This window comes from Nicotiana tabacum, chromosome 10, assembly GCF_000715075.1.
Source record: "Nicotiana tabacum cultivar K326 chromosome 10, ASM71507v2, whole genome shotgun sequence".
Taxonomy (NCBI): Eukaryota; Viridiplantae; Streptophyta; class Magnoliopsida; order Solanales; family Solanaceae; genus Nicotiana; species Nicotiana tabacum.
The window spans coordinates 4,238,332-4,251,057 of record NC_134089.1 but is presented as its reverse complement, the minus strand read 5'-3'; the positions used below and the strand labels follow the sequence as shown (position 1 = coordinate 4,251,057).

Sequence of the window (12,726 nt, the reverse complement as noted above, 5' to 3'; positions counted from 1 at the left end):
ATGGGTAATCAGGTTTTGGTTCGAACCTTGGGTTTTGACCACGTGGGCCGGGGCGAGTTTAACTTTTTGGGTAAAACTTTGGAAAACTCATTTTCATGCATTCAAATTGATTCATTTAGCGTTTATTGATGTAATTAAGTAACTTGTGGCTAGATACGAGTGAATTGGTGGAGGAATCAAAGGGTAAAGCTATAATTGAAACTTGAGTTGTGTTCGAGGCATCGAGGTAAGTGTTTGGTCTAACCTTAGCTTTAGGGATTAGGAGTTGTGTCCTATTTGCTATTTGCTTCTTGTTGAGTACGACGTATAGGCATGGTGACGAGTATCTATACATTGGTGTCGAGCATGACCGTTGAGTTTTAAATTGAAATTTGTTGAGTTCTTAAATGATACTACGGATGCTTTAATTGATGATTCTCACTATTGAGCAAGGATTAAGTTTGTTTTCGTGGAAATTACTAAGTGGAGTATTGGTGATAGCCGAAATGGTTAGATGTTGGATTAAGATTGGTTATAGCTGATTCTCCCTTGCCGAGACGTATTTATGCATACTGTCGATTCCCTTGCCGGGATAGTGTGATTTGTTGGTGATCCCTTGTCGGGGCTGATGTTATGATTATTGTTGACTGCTTATTTGGAACGGGTTGCGCGCCGCAACATTTATATTATATATGAATTGGGTTGCATGCCGCAACATTATTATTATATATGGATCGGGTTGCACGCCGCAACAATGTTATGATGGATCGGGTTGCACGCCGCAACAAATATTATATTGGATTGGGTTGCACGCCGCAACAATTATATAGATGGATCGGGTTGCACGCCGCAACAGTATTAAGTGATAAGGGATCCGGTTGCGTGCCGCAACAGTATTATTATTTTATTGTTGTAGATATTGAGTTGTTCTTTCATATTTCTATTAAGTTTCTGCTGGACTTGATATGTTCCCCGAAGCATGTGTAGACATGTGATTTTTGACCCTCCCCAAGATTTTTCATATTTTAGCACGTAAATATTTAATTTAGGCCTAATATAGCTATTTCAACTCATTTTGAGTCTTTTACTTTATTTTTTTACAAGAAAAATGGAAATTACAAAAAATATTTTAGTTTATGTATTTTTCATAAATTTTAAAAAATATATAAAAATAGTACCTTATTTTTATCTTTATATAATTTCGAAAATACCAAAATAGTGTCATGTTTAGTTTAATTAATTAGAATTAGCTTTGGCTTTGTGTAGTATTTCTATCTTATTTTAAAAGTTATTGTGTAGTCTAGGGACCCTTCCAGACTCTTCTTTGGGACAAAAAATAAATAAAAAAGACCCTAAGGACTTAACACAAAAAAAACCTAGGGACTAATTGGTAAATACACAAAATAATAACCTAAACCTAGACTCTATATAAAGAGAACACTTTAAAAAAATCTGAAAGGGGGGACCTTTTAGAAAAAAGAGAGAGCGGCACATCTTTTGGAGTCTTCTTCTCCAATTTTTCATGAAGACATCAAAGAAACAGACCTTTAAATATGAACGAAACAAATGACCCCCCCTCTTTCAACTCCATAACCTTTGAACACCCATATACAACTGTCCACACCTGCTTCTTTATTGGTTGATGAAGCGACCCCTTCTACTCATCTTCATCTTCCAAAAATGGAGTCCTCTTCATCTTCTAAAAAATCCGAGACTCTCCATCAGAGCACATCAAAAAACGACCAAGTCTAAAAGAGCAGCTCATATCCAGTTTTGTTTCGTCTTCAACAAAATCAGTGAGCTCTCACCATAGCTCACTCCCAAATCACCACACATAAGAACACCATTCTGAAGCTAAAAGGAAAAATTAGGAGCGCACGCGAAAAGATTAAGACAAAAGAACTGAGCAACTGGAATTTTAAAATTGAAATATGATTTTTTACTGTTTCTGCCGTTGGCAAGTTTGGCCCGTTGATTATTGTTCACTGCTGGTTCTCTGTTGTTTTGGGATCTGCCGAACTCCGTACTTCCGTTAGCCTTCATTCGACTATTTTTTTCTCCGTTTATCCTGCTTTTAAGGTACACACTGAATCTTCTGTACTCTTGTTTAAGTATGTTACAACCCATATCCACATGTGTTAGTTCATGCCATATATTAGTTAACATAAATCCAAGAAGGAATTATCTTTGAGATGATAAGAAGTCAATCCTATTGGTCTTAAGTGATACAAGAGTGTATAAGGGTGATTAACCAGTATTAGAAGTTAAACGAATCAAGGATGTTGTAACTCGTATTTTCAGGTAATCTAGCGGTGCTTAATACACTCAAGAGGTCATTTATTAAGGTATTTTAATCATATAATATCCGTATCATAAGTCTTGAAGTTAAACGAGTTATGAAACAAAAGTCGACAAAAGTTGTCGCAACTTAGGTTCATAATTTTACTTAAACATTAGGTCAAATGTTTCTAATCTTTTCTCATAATTTACAAGGAATTACGTGGTGATCTACCAACCAAATTAAAGATCTATGAGTCTAGTTTCCAACGCATTAAACCGTTCATCGATACAATCTCGGAGTAGAGAGATATTCACGTTTTCGCGAGACTGCGCCAAGCACCTCTCTATGGGGCCCACTAAGGCGGTTTAAGATATTTGGACCTATATAGGATGCCTCCAACCCGTTTTAAGTCATTTCTTCTCACTATTTTCAGACCTTAGAACCCTAGGAACATCCTCTCAAGGTTCTCTCAAGATTCAAGACCCAAAAAGGGCAAACAACACAAATCAAGTGTCGGGAATTCCGTGGCGCTAGTAAGTCTCTTGTTCTTCTTGTTGTTGCTCATTTTTGTGTCGTTCCAGCTCGTGTGGGAGGTTGTTTTAAAGGGTTTATGTTCTGTAAATACTCCCTCATGTTCTTAATATCAATCCTAGGTGATTTCAAGCCTTCTAAAGTGATTCTAGTGCTGAAAAACACTAATTGATCGCTAGTTTTGCTTTTTTGTTGTTGTGGCAGCATTGGAGGGATATTTCATGGAAATTTAAGGTCAAATTGGAGTTGTTCTTTCTGTATAAAGGTAAGTAACCTCTTACTCTATATGTATTTAAGATTATCCAAGTTGCGGCTAAGCCATTGAAGCTAGAACTTGTGAGATATATATCGAAAGGCTTGGTAGTAATGTTATTGTTTTGTGGACTGTTTTGCGTTGTTGTTGGGATGCGTATTTTACTACTATCTTGTGGAGTTTTGGAGGAGGAAGAGTGTGGAGAAACACCATATATATGTAGGGTTATGGGCTGATAGTTATTCGTAACATTTCCAGGTTGTTTGACACGACTACGGTGGTCGTCGTATGTATGGAGTGATTAGGCTGTGTGTGGACTATTTGAGGAGGCTCAATATGTTTATTATTGATGTTGTTTGGGCTGTTTGGTGACTGTTTTGAATGGTGTGAGGTCATATATATAGGGGAGGTGTTGTCTGTTTCATCGTAAAATAGGTTGTGGTCGATACATAATAGTTATGACGCTTAAATGATAACGATAGTATCGTTTCTCTTATTGTAGACTAAGGAGTTTTGACAATTGCATAGCTTGAGATTGGGCAGTATATACAAGGTATGTGAGGCTATCCCTTTCCTTCTTTTGCACGACTCCGATTGTACATAATGTAATGAACGAGCTTCCACGATACTCTACTCTTAGAAGCTACCAGTACTTACATTGTTTTCCCTCTTATGGAACGATTGATGTTAATGTTGCTTCTCTTATTCTTATGTTATCAATGTTGTTGGTACTTCCTGATTCTTATAAGGTTCATAGTGAAGAGTTAGTCCTAATAACGTGTACAGAGGATACCGACCTTACGTCACTCCGAAAGGTTTAGAATGTGATTCCATGAGTCGAGCATGCATTATATATATGTATCTATTTTACTCTACCGAGCCATGCTATAGTTGGACGGGTACGGCACATATTGTGCAACCACTGATCAGTTGGGTTTTACCGAGCTCCACGTGGCTGGGTACGATTCTACCGAGCCTTATGATGGCCGGGTACGTTTTTTTTACCGAGCCTATTATGGCCGGGTATGATATGATGATGATGATGCCCACAGAGGCGAATGCTTTAAAGGTTTATGTATCATACATTTCATGTAAGTAGCCCTCAGAGGTACTAAAATGTTACAGGTTGTATATTCTCTATCCTTGCTTACATTACTGATCGTATTTATGGTTCCTTGCCTTACATACTCAGTACTTTATTCGTACTGACGTCCTTTTATTTGTGGACGCTGCATGTCGTGCTGCAGGTCCTGATAGACAGGCAGGTGCAGCTCCCCCACCACAGTAGACTGTCTAGTTCAGCGGTGATTGGCGAGATCCCTTCTCCGGACTTGCCTTGGTCTTGGTATGCAATTTTTGTTATAGACATTATGGGTATGTCGGGGCCCTGTTCCGGCTATGTTGCAACACTTATGTTCTTTTAGAGGCTCATAGACAGGTGTCGGCTCATGTATAGTTTGGTATGCCTTGTCGGCTAGTTTTTGTTGTATAGTCTTTCATAGTAGCGTGGTAGCTCATACCTTATATGTAGTTTCTTGATTGTCTGGTCATCCCCTGCTATGTATGTTCATGCCGTCATATTTTATTGCTGGTTGTCCATGATCTAGGTCTACAATTTATATTGATCTCGTCAGCCCTAAAAGATAATAATGAAGGTTAGATGAAATGTACGTTGGTGCTCGGCAAGTGTGGTCGGGTGCTAGTCATGGCCCTTCAGTTTGGGTCATGACAAACTTGGTATCAGAGCAAGTCTGTCCTAGGGGTTGTCTATGAGCCGTGTCTAGTAGAGTCTTGATTATGGATGTGTAGCGCGCCACATTTATAATCAGGAGGCTACATGACATCTAGGGTTGTTACCTTCTTCCTGAATCTAGATCGTGCGTAGAGTTGAGTCGTAAGTGTTTGTCTCTAATATTCACCTTGTTTTTTTCAGTGATGCCTTCGACTAGGAAGCAAACGATTAGTAGACGGCTTGATACAGCAGCGGGAGAGGGTACCAGTCAGGTGCCCCAAGTCAGAGCAGGACAAAGTGAGGCTCAGAGTGAGATGCCCTCTCATACCTCATCTACTCCATCTCCTCCAGAGGATATTAGAAGGCACCCAGCGCCTCCAGTTCCTCCGTCTAGCACTCCAGACCAGGATATGCGGAGTGCTTTGCAGTTATTGACTAGCTTGGTAGCTTCTCAGGCTCAGAGGCAGAATACAGGTGCTGCTGAGAAACCAGTTAGTACAAGAGTTCGTGATTTTATTAATTTAGACCCTCCAGTGTTTACCGGATCAGACCCCAAGGAGGACCCACAGACTTTTATTGACCAGGTTCATCGTACACTTCGGGTTATGCATGTTAGTGATACAGAGGCAGCAGAGTTGGCTTCTTATCGGCTACGGGATTTAGCGGTTCTCTGGTATGATAGTTGGGAGAGATCCAGGGGTCCGAACCCTTTTCCAGCTGTGTGGAAGGAATTTTCTGAGGCCTTTCTTCGTCACTACTTGCCAGTTGAGATACGACGAGCTAGAGCTGATAAGTTCTTGAACCTTAGACAAGGTAATATGAGTGTGCGAGAGTACATTATGCAGTTTGATTCTTTGGCAAGGTATGCTCCCCATATGGTGGCCGAGATGAGTGATAGGGTGCATATGTTCGTGAATGGGTTGGGACCACATCTGATAAATGAGTGTACGACAGCCTCTTTGGTGGAGGGCATGGATATTTCCCGTATTCAAGCTTATGCCCAGACCCTAGAGTATCGTAAGCACCAGCAGAGGGCAGTTAGGGAGCAGGATAGAGGACAACATAAGAGGGCGAGATTTGCAGGGTATTCTGATGACTTCAGAGGCCGCATCAGGCCACAATTTTCGAGGATTTCGGCGCCACCTGTAGCTAGTGCTCCTCCACAGTTTCAGAGGCCTCGATATGATCGATCCTATTCTGGTCCAGGTCAGAGTTCGCAGGCATCTGGCTCGCAACATCACAGGGATACTAGTCAGATGAGACCCCCAACACCACATTGTGATCAGTGCAGCAAGGCCCACTTTGGACTGTGTCGTCGAGGTTCTGATCCATGATATTCGTGCGGGCAGCCTGGCCATATGATGCGGGATTGTCCTAATAGAGGAGGTGATGGTATGGCTCAGCCGACTGGATTTGTGTCTGGTTCTTCCTCATCAGTTCGACCTCCAGCACGGGGTTTTCAGTAGTCGACAGGTCGTGGTAGGGTAGAGGTGCAGTGCCGAGTTCGAGTGGTGCTCAAAATCGAACCTATGCTCTAGTAGGTCGACAGGATCTCGAGTCGTCTCCAGATGTTGTTACAGGTATTATATCTGTGTTTTCTTATGATGTATATGCGCTGATTGATCCGGGATCTACATTATCATATGTTACACCCTTTGTGGCTAATAAGTTTGGCATTGAACCTGAATTGATAAGTAAACCCCTCGCGGTATCTACTCCGATAGGAGATTCTGTGATTGCTAGAAGGGTATATAGAGGTTGCACTGTGATGATTTGTAGTCGTCAAACCTCGGCAAATTTATTTGAGTTAGAAATGGTTGATTTTGATGTGATAATGGGAATGGACTGGTTGGCCTCATGCTATGCAAATGTTGACTGTCGTACGAAGATGGTTAGGTTCCAATTTCCGGGTGAACCCGTCATTGAATGGAAAGGGAACATTGCTACACCGAAAGGTAGGTTTATTTCCTATCTTAAGGCAAGGAAAATGATCTCAAAAGGTTACATTTATCATCTCGTTCGCGTTAGGGATGCGGAGGCGAAACCGCCTACTTTACAATCAATCCCTGTGGTCAACGAATTCCCAGATGTTTTCCCAGATGAACTCCCAGGCCTTCCTCTTGAAAGGGAGATTGAGTTTAGCATTGATGTGTTGCCTGACACTCAACCGATCTCTATTCCTCCATACATAATGGCCCCGGCAGAGTTGCGAGAGTTGAAGGTGCAGTTGAAGGACTTGCTGGATAAGTTATATGCTAAGCTCTCCAAATGTGAATTCTGGCTGAACTCAGTAGCATTCCTTGGCCATGTGATATCTGATGAGGGTATTAGTGTCGACACTCAGAAGATCGATGCAGTAAAGAATTGGTCGAGACCTACAACACCATCAGAAGTCCGCAGCTTCCTAGGGCTAGCAGGATATTATAGGCGGTTTGTAGAAGGATTTTCCTCTATATCATCACCATTGACTAAGTTAACACAAAAAGCTACCAAATTCCAGTGGTCTGACACTTGTGAACGTAGTTTTCAGGAGCTGAAGAATCGATTGACATCTGCACCAGTGCTCACTCTTCCTGAAGGAACAGAAGGTTATGTGGTATATTGTGATGCCTCAGGTATAGGTTTGGGGTGCGTATTGATGCAACGTGGGAATGTGATTGCTTATGCATCAAGACAATTGAAGAAGCATTGAAAAGAATTATCCAACCCATGATTTGGAATTGGCTACAGTAATATATGCTTTGAAGATATGGCGGCACTACTTATACGGCGTCCATGTTGACATCTACACAGATCACAAGAGTTTACAATACATCTTCAAGCAGAAAGAGTTGAATTTGAGGCAGCGTAGGTGGCTTGAATTATTGAAAGACTACGACGTCGAGATATTGTATCATCCCGGTAAAGCCAATGTTGTGGCAGACGCTCTCAGCCGTAAATCAATGGAAAGCTTAGTACATATTGAGGCAGGTAGATAGGGGTTGATTAAAGAGCTTCATCAGCTAGCCAATATGAGAATCAGATTGTTAGACTCTGATGACGGAGGTGTTACTGTACAGAATACATCAGAATCATCTTTGGTAGCCGAGGTAAAAGCACGACAATATGAAGATCCTATCTTAGTACGATTAAGAGAAAGCATTCAACAGTGTAAAAGTATGGCTTTTGGGATCGGAAAAGACGGGGCACTGAGATACCAGAGCCGATTGTGTGTGCCTAATGTGGCAGGGTTGCGAGAAAAGATTATGAATGAGATTCATCAATCCCGATATTCCATCCATCCCGGCTCGACAAAGATGTATCATGATGTCAAGGAGCAGTATTGGTGGGATAATATGAAGAAGTCTATTGCAGAATTTGTAGCCCAGTGTCCCAATTGTCAACAAGTAAAGATAGAACATCAGAAACCCGGTGGATTGCTTCAAAATATAGAGATTCCGACCTGAAAGTGGGAGGTGATTAATATGGACTTCATTATTGGATTACCTCGCTCTTATCATAAGTTTGACTCCATCTGGGTGATAATTGATCGACTTACAAAATCTGCCCATTTTCTGCCAGTGAAGACAACTTACACGGCTGAAGATTATGCAAAGTTGTATATCAAGGAGATTGTTAGGCTTCATGGTGTGCCCATATCTATTATATCAGACCGAGGAGCTCAATTTACGGCTAACTTTTGGAGGTCTTTCCAGAAGGGTTTAGGCACACAGGTAAATCTCAGCACTGCATTTCATCCGCAGACTGACGGACAGGCTGAACGTACCATTCAGACACTGGAAGATATGCTACGAGCATGTGTTCTAGATTTTAAGGGGAATTGGGATGATCATCTTCCACTCATAGAATTCGCCTATAACAATAGCTACCATTCCAGTATTAAAATGGCCCCATACGAGGCACTATACGGGAGGAGATATAGATCACCAGTTGGATGGTTCGAAGTCGGTGAAACAGAATTATATGGGCCAGATTTGATTCACCAAGCTATTGAGAAGGTGAAAGTGATACAGGAGCGATTGAGGACGGCACAAAGCAGGCAAAAATCTTATTCTGATGTCTGACGTCGTGATCTAGAGTTTGAGGTTGGTGATTGGGTTTTCCTGAGGATCTCACCAATGAAGGGTATTATGCGTTTTGGGAAGAAAGGTAAGCTGAGTCCAAGGTATATCGGGCCGTATAAAATTCTTCGACGAATTGGACAGGTTGCTTATGAGTTAGAATTGCCATCTGAATTGGAATTTTTCCACCCGGTATTCCATGTATCTATGTTGAGAAAATGTATGGGAGACCCTTCTCGAGTCATCCCTATCAAATATGTACAAGTTACAGAGGACCTATCATATGAAGAAGTGCCAGTGGCGATATTAGATCGGCAAGTCCGCAAGCTGAGAACAAAAGATGTAGCTTCCGTCAAAGTATTGTAGAGGAACAAAAATATGGAAGAAATGACATGGGAAGCAGAAGAGGAGATGAAGTCTAAATACCCTTACTTATTCCAGAATGAAGATAACAAGGATGCTGGTGGAAGACAGGATACATTGGAAGGTGAAACGGCTCTATGAGGTAAGCAATAATTTGAGAATATTCCTCCTTAATACAAAATGGTGATATGTAGATAATGTAAATACGCATAATGCTTTTTGTAGCCTTGTGAAGCCATATGTTGGGCTTAATTACTTGCAAGTTTTGCTAGTGACCATTTTATAGGGGAAAATTGATCGGAAATTTCCATTGGAATCCACGATGATTTAAACTCCCCATAAACCCTTACATTCGAGGACGAATGTTCCTAAGGGGGGGAGGGTGTTACAACCCATATCCACATGTGTTAGTTCATGCCATATATTAGTTAACATAAATCCAAGAAGGAATTATCTTTGAGATGATAAGAAGTCAATCTTATTGGTCTTAAGTGATACAAGAGTGTATAAGGGTGATTAACCAGTATTAGAAGTTAAACGAATCAAGAATGTTGTAACTCGTATTTTCAGGTAATCTAGCGGTGCTTAATACACTCAAGAGGTCATTTATTAAGGTATTTTAATCATATAATATCCGTATCATAAGTCTTGAAGTCAAACGAGTTATGAAACAAAAGTCGACAAAAGTTGTCGCAACTTAGGTTCATAATTTTACTTAAACATTAGGTCAAATGTTTCTAATCTTTTCTCATAATTTACAAGGAATTACGTGGTGATCTACCAACAAAATTAAATATCTCTGAGTCTAATTTTCAACGCATTAAACCGTTCATCGATACAATCTCGGAGTAGAGAGATATTCACGTTTTCGCGAGACTGCGCCAAGCACCTCTCTATGGGGCCCACTAAGGCGGTTTAAGATATTTGGACCTATATAGGATGCCTCCAACCCGTTTTAAGTCATTTTTTCTCACTATTTTCAGACCTTAGAACCCTAGGAACATCCTCTCAAGGTTCTCTCAAGATTCAAGACCCAAAAAGGGCAAACAACACAAATCAAGTGTCGGGAATTCCGTGGCGCTAGTAAGTCTCTTGTTCTTCTTGTTGTTGCTCATTTTTGTGTCGTTCCAGCTCGTGTGGGAGGTTGTTTTAAAGGGTTTATGTTCTGTAAATACTCCCTCATGTTCTTAATATCAATCCTAGATGATTTCAAGCCTTCTAAAGTGATTCTAGTGCCGAAAAACACTAATTGATCGCTAGTTTCACTTTTTTGTTGTTGTGGCAGCATTGAAGGGATATTTCATGGAAATTTAAGGTCAAATTGGAGTTGTTCTTTCTGTATAAAGGTAAGGAACCTCTTACTCTATATGTATTTAAGATTATCCAAGTTGCGGCTAAGCCAATGAAGCTAGAATTTGTGAGATATATATCGAAAGGCTTGGTAGTAATGTTATTGTTTTGTGGACTGTTTTGCGTTGTTGTTGGGCTGCGTATTTTACTACTATCTTGTGGAGTTTTGGAGGAGGAAGAGTGTGGAGAAACACCATATATATGTAGGGTTATGGGCTGATAGTTGTTCGTAACATTTCCAGGTTGTTTGACACGACTACGGTGGTCGTCGTATGTATGGAGTGATTAGGCTGTGTGTGGACTATTTTGGGAGGCTCAATATGTTTATTATTGATGTTGTTTGGGCTGTTTGGTGACTGTTTTGAATGGTGTGAGGTCATATATATAGGGGATGTGCTGTCCGTTTCATCGTAAAATAGGTTGTGGTCGATACATAATAGTTATGACGCTTAAATGATAACGATGGTATCGTTTCTCTTATTGTAGACTAAGGAGTTTTGACAATTGCATAGCTTGAGATTGGGGCAGTATATACAAGGTATGTGAGGCTATCCCTTTCCTTCTTTTGCACGACTCCGATTGTACATAATGTAATGAACGAGCTTCCAAAGATACTCTACTCTTAGAAGCTAGCAGTACTTACATTGTTTTCCCTCTTATGGAACGATTGATGTTAATGTTGCTTCTCTTATTCTTATGTTATCAATGTTGTTGGTACTTCCTGATTCTTATAAGGTTCATAGTGAAGAGTTAGTCCTAATAACATGTACAGAGGATACCGACCTTACGTCACTCCGAAAGGTTTAGAATGTGATTCCATGAGTCGAGCATGCATTATATATATGTATCTATTTTACTCTACCGAGCCACGCTATAGTTGGCCGGGTACGGCACCTATTGTGCAACCACTGATCAGTTGGGTTTTACCGAGCTCCACGTGGCCGGGTACGATTCTACCGAGCCTTATGATGGCCGGGTACGATATGATGATGATGATGCCCACAGAGGCGAATGTTTTACCGAGCCTATTATGGCCGGGTACGATATGATGATGATGATGTCCACAGAGGCGAATGCTTTAAAGGTTTATGTATTTATACATATGTATCATGCATTTCATGTAAGTAGCCCTCAGAGGTACTAAGATGTTACAGGTTGTATATTCTCTATCCTTGCTTACATTACTGATCGTATTTATGGTTCTTTGCCTTACATACTCAGTACTTTATTCGTACTGACGTCCTTTTATTTGTGGACGCTGCATGTCGTGCTGCAGGTCCTGATAGACAGGCAGGTGCAGCTCCCCCACCACAGTAGACTGTCCAGTTCAGCGGTGATTGGCGAGATCCCTTCTCCGGACTTGCCTTGGTCTTGGTATGCAATTTTTGTTATAGACATTATGGGTATGTCGGGGCCCTGTTCCGGCTATGTTGCAACACTTATGTTCTTTTAGAGGTTCATAGACAGGTGTCGGCTCATGTATAGTTTGGTATGCCTTGTCGGCTAGTTTTTGTTGTATAGTCTTTCATAGTAGCGTGGTAGCTCATACCTTATATGTAGTTTCTTGATTGTCTGGTCATCCCCTGCTATGTATGTTCATGCCGTCATATTTTATTGCTGGTTGTCCATGATCTAGGTCTACCATTTATATTGATCTCATCAGCCCTAAAAGATAATAATGAAGGTTAGATGAAATGTACGTTGGTGCTCGGCAAGTGTGGTCGGGTGCTAGTCATGGCCCTTCAGTTTGGGTCGTGACAAAGTATAATGAGGAATTGATTGGAATTGCTTCTGAATTTGTCGGATGGCTTTTACTTAAGTTCAACTGCTATGTTTTTGTGAATCAATAACATCCTAAGGTGTTATGAAATATCTTTGTTTGATTCCAATTTCACAAACTTGTGTCGCTACATGAAATCGAGCATATTAGACATGAGTTAGGCAATCCACCAAGAGAGTTTAGATGGCGTCATTTTCTTGATTATAGTAATTCAATTCCAATAGCCTGTTTGTTTAAAGCATATGATGTTGTTAACTACCATTTCTAGATCTTCTTGGAGTTTTCTATTTTCTTTTCAATTGTTTTTCTTTTGATGGGTAGATGTTTCAGAAGTGGTTTGTATGATTGGGTAATATACAAAGACATTTGGTAGAATTTACCCACATTTAATTATTC

The 12,726-nt window shown here is 40.6% G+C and overlaps 1 protein-coding gene across 3 annotated transcripts; it reads left to right on the top strand.

Annotated features, from left to right (window-relative positions):
• The first annotated feature begins 1,437 nt into the window (after positions 1 to 1,437).
• LOC142164578 (uncharacterized) lies at positions 1,438 to 12,168 on the top strand. 3 transcript variants are annotated; one of them, XM_075222496.1, is made up of 7 exons: positions 1,438 to 2,058; positions 2,694 to 2,793; positions 2,996 to 3,056; positions 3,547 to 3,597; positions 4,292 to 4,389; positions 4,978 to 6,356; positions 11,827 to 12,168. In XM_075222496.1, exon 6 carries the CDS (start codon positions 4,980 to 4,982, stop codon positions 6,108 to 6,110), a length of 1,131 nt encoding a protein of 376 aa, XP_075078597.1. In that variant the 5' UTR covers positions 1,438 to 2,058; positions 2,694 to 2,793; positions 2,996 to 3,056; positions 3,547 to 3,597; positions 4,292 to 4,389; positions 4,978 to 4,979; the 3' UTR covers positions 6,111 to 6,356; positions 11,827 to 12,168. The 3 variants fall into 3 exon arrangements, with proteins under 3 accessions (XP_075078597.1, XP_075078596.1, XP_075078595.1); XM_075222495.1 differs by lacking the exon at positions 2,694 to 2,793; XM_075222494.1 differs by lacking the exons at positions 2,694 to 2,793; positions 2,996 to 3,056; positions 3,547 to 3,597 and having other exon boundaries at positions 1,924 to 2,058.
• The last annotated feature ends 558 nt before the right edge of the window (positions 12,169 to 12,726 follow it).

Coding starts and splice junctions, on each gene's coding strand:
- LOC142164578 (XM_075222495.1), top strand. CDS start 4,980: ATGCCTTCGACTAGGAAGCAAACGATTAGTAGACGGCTTGATACAGCA.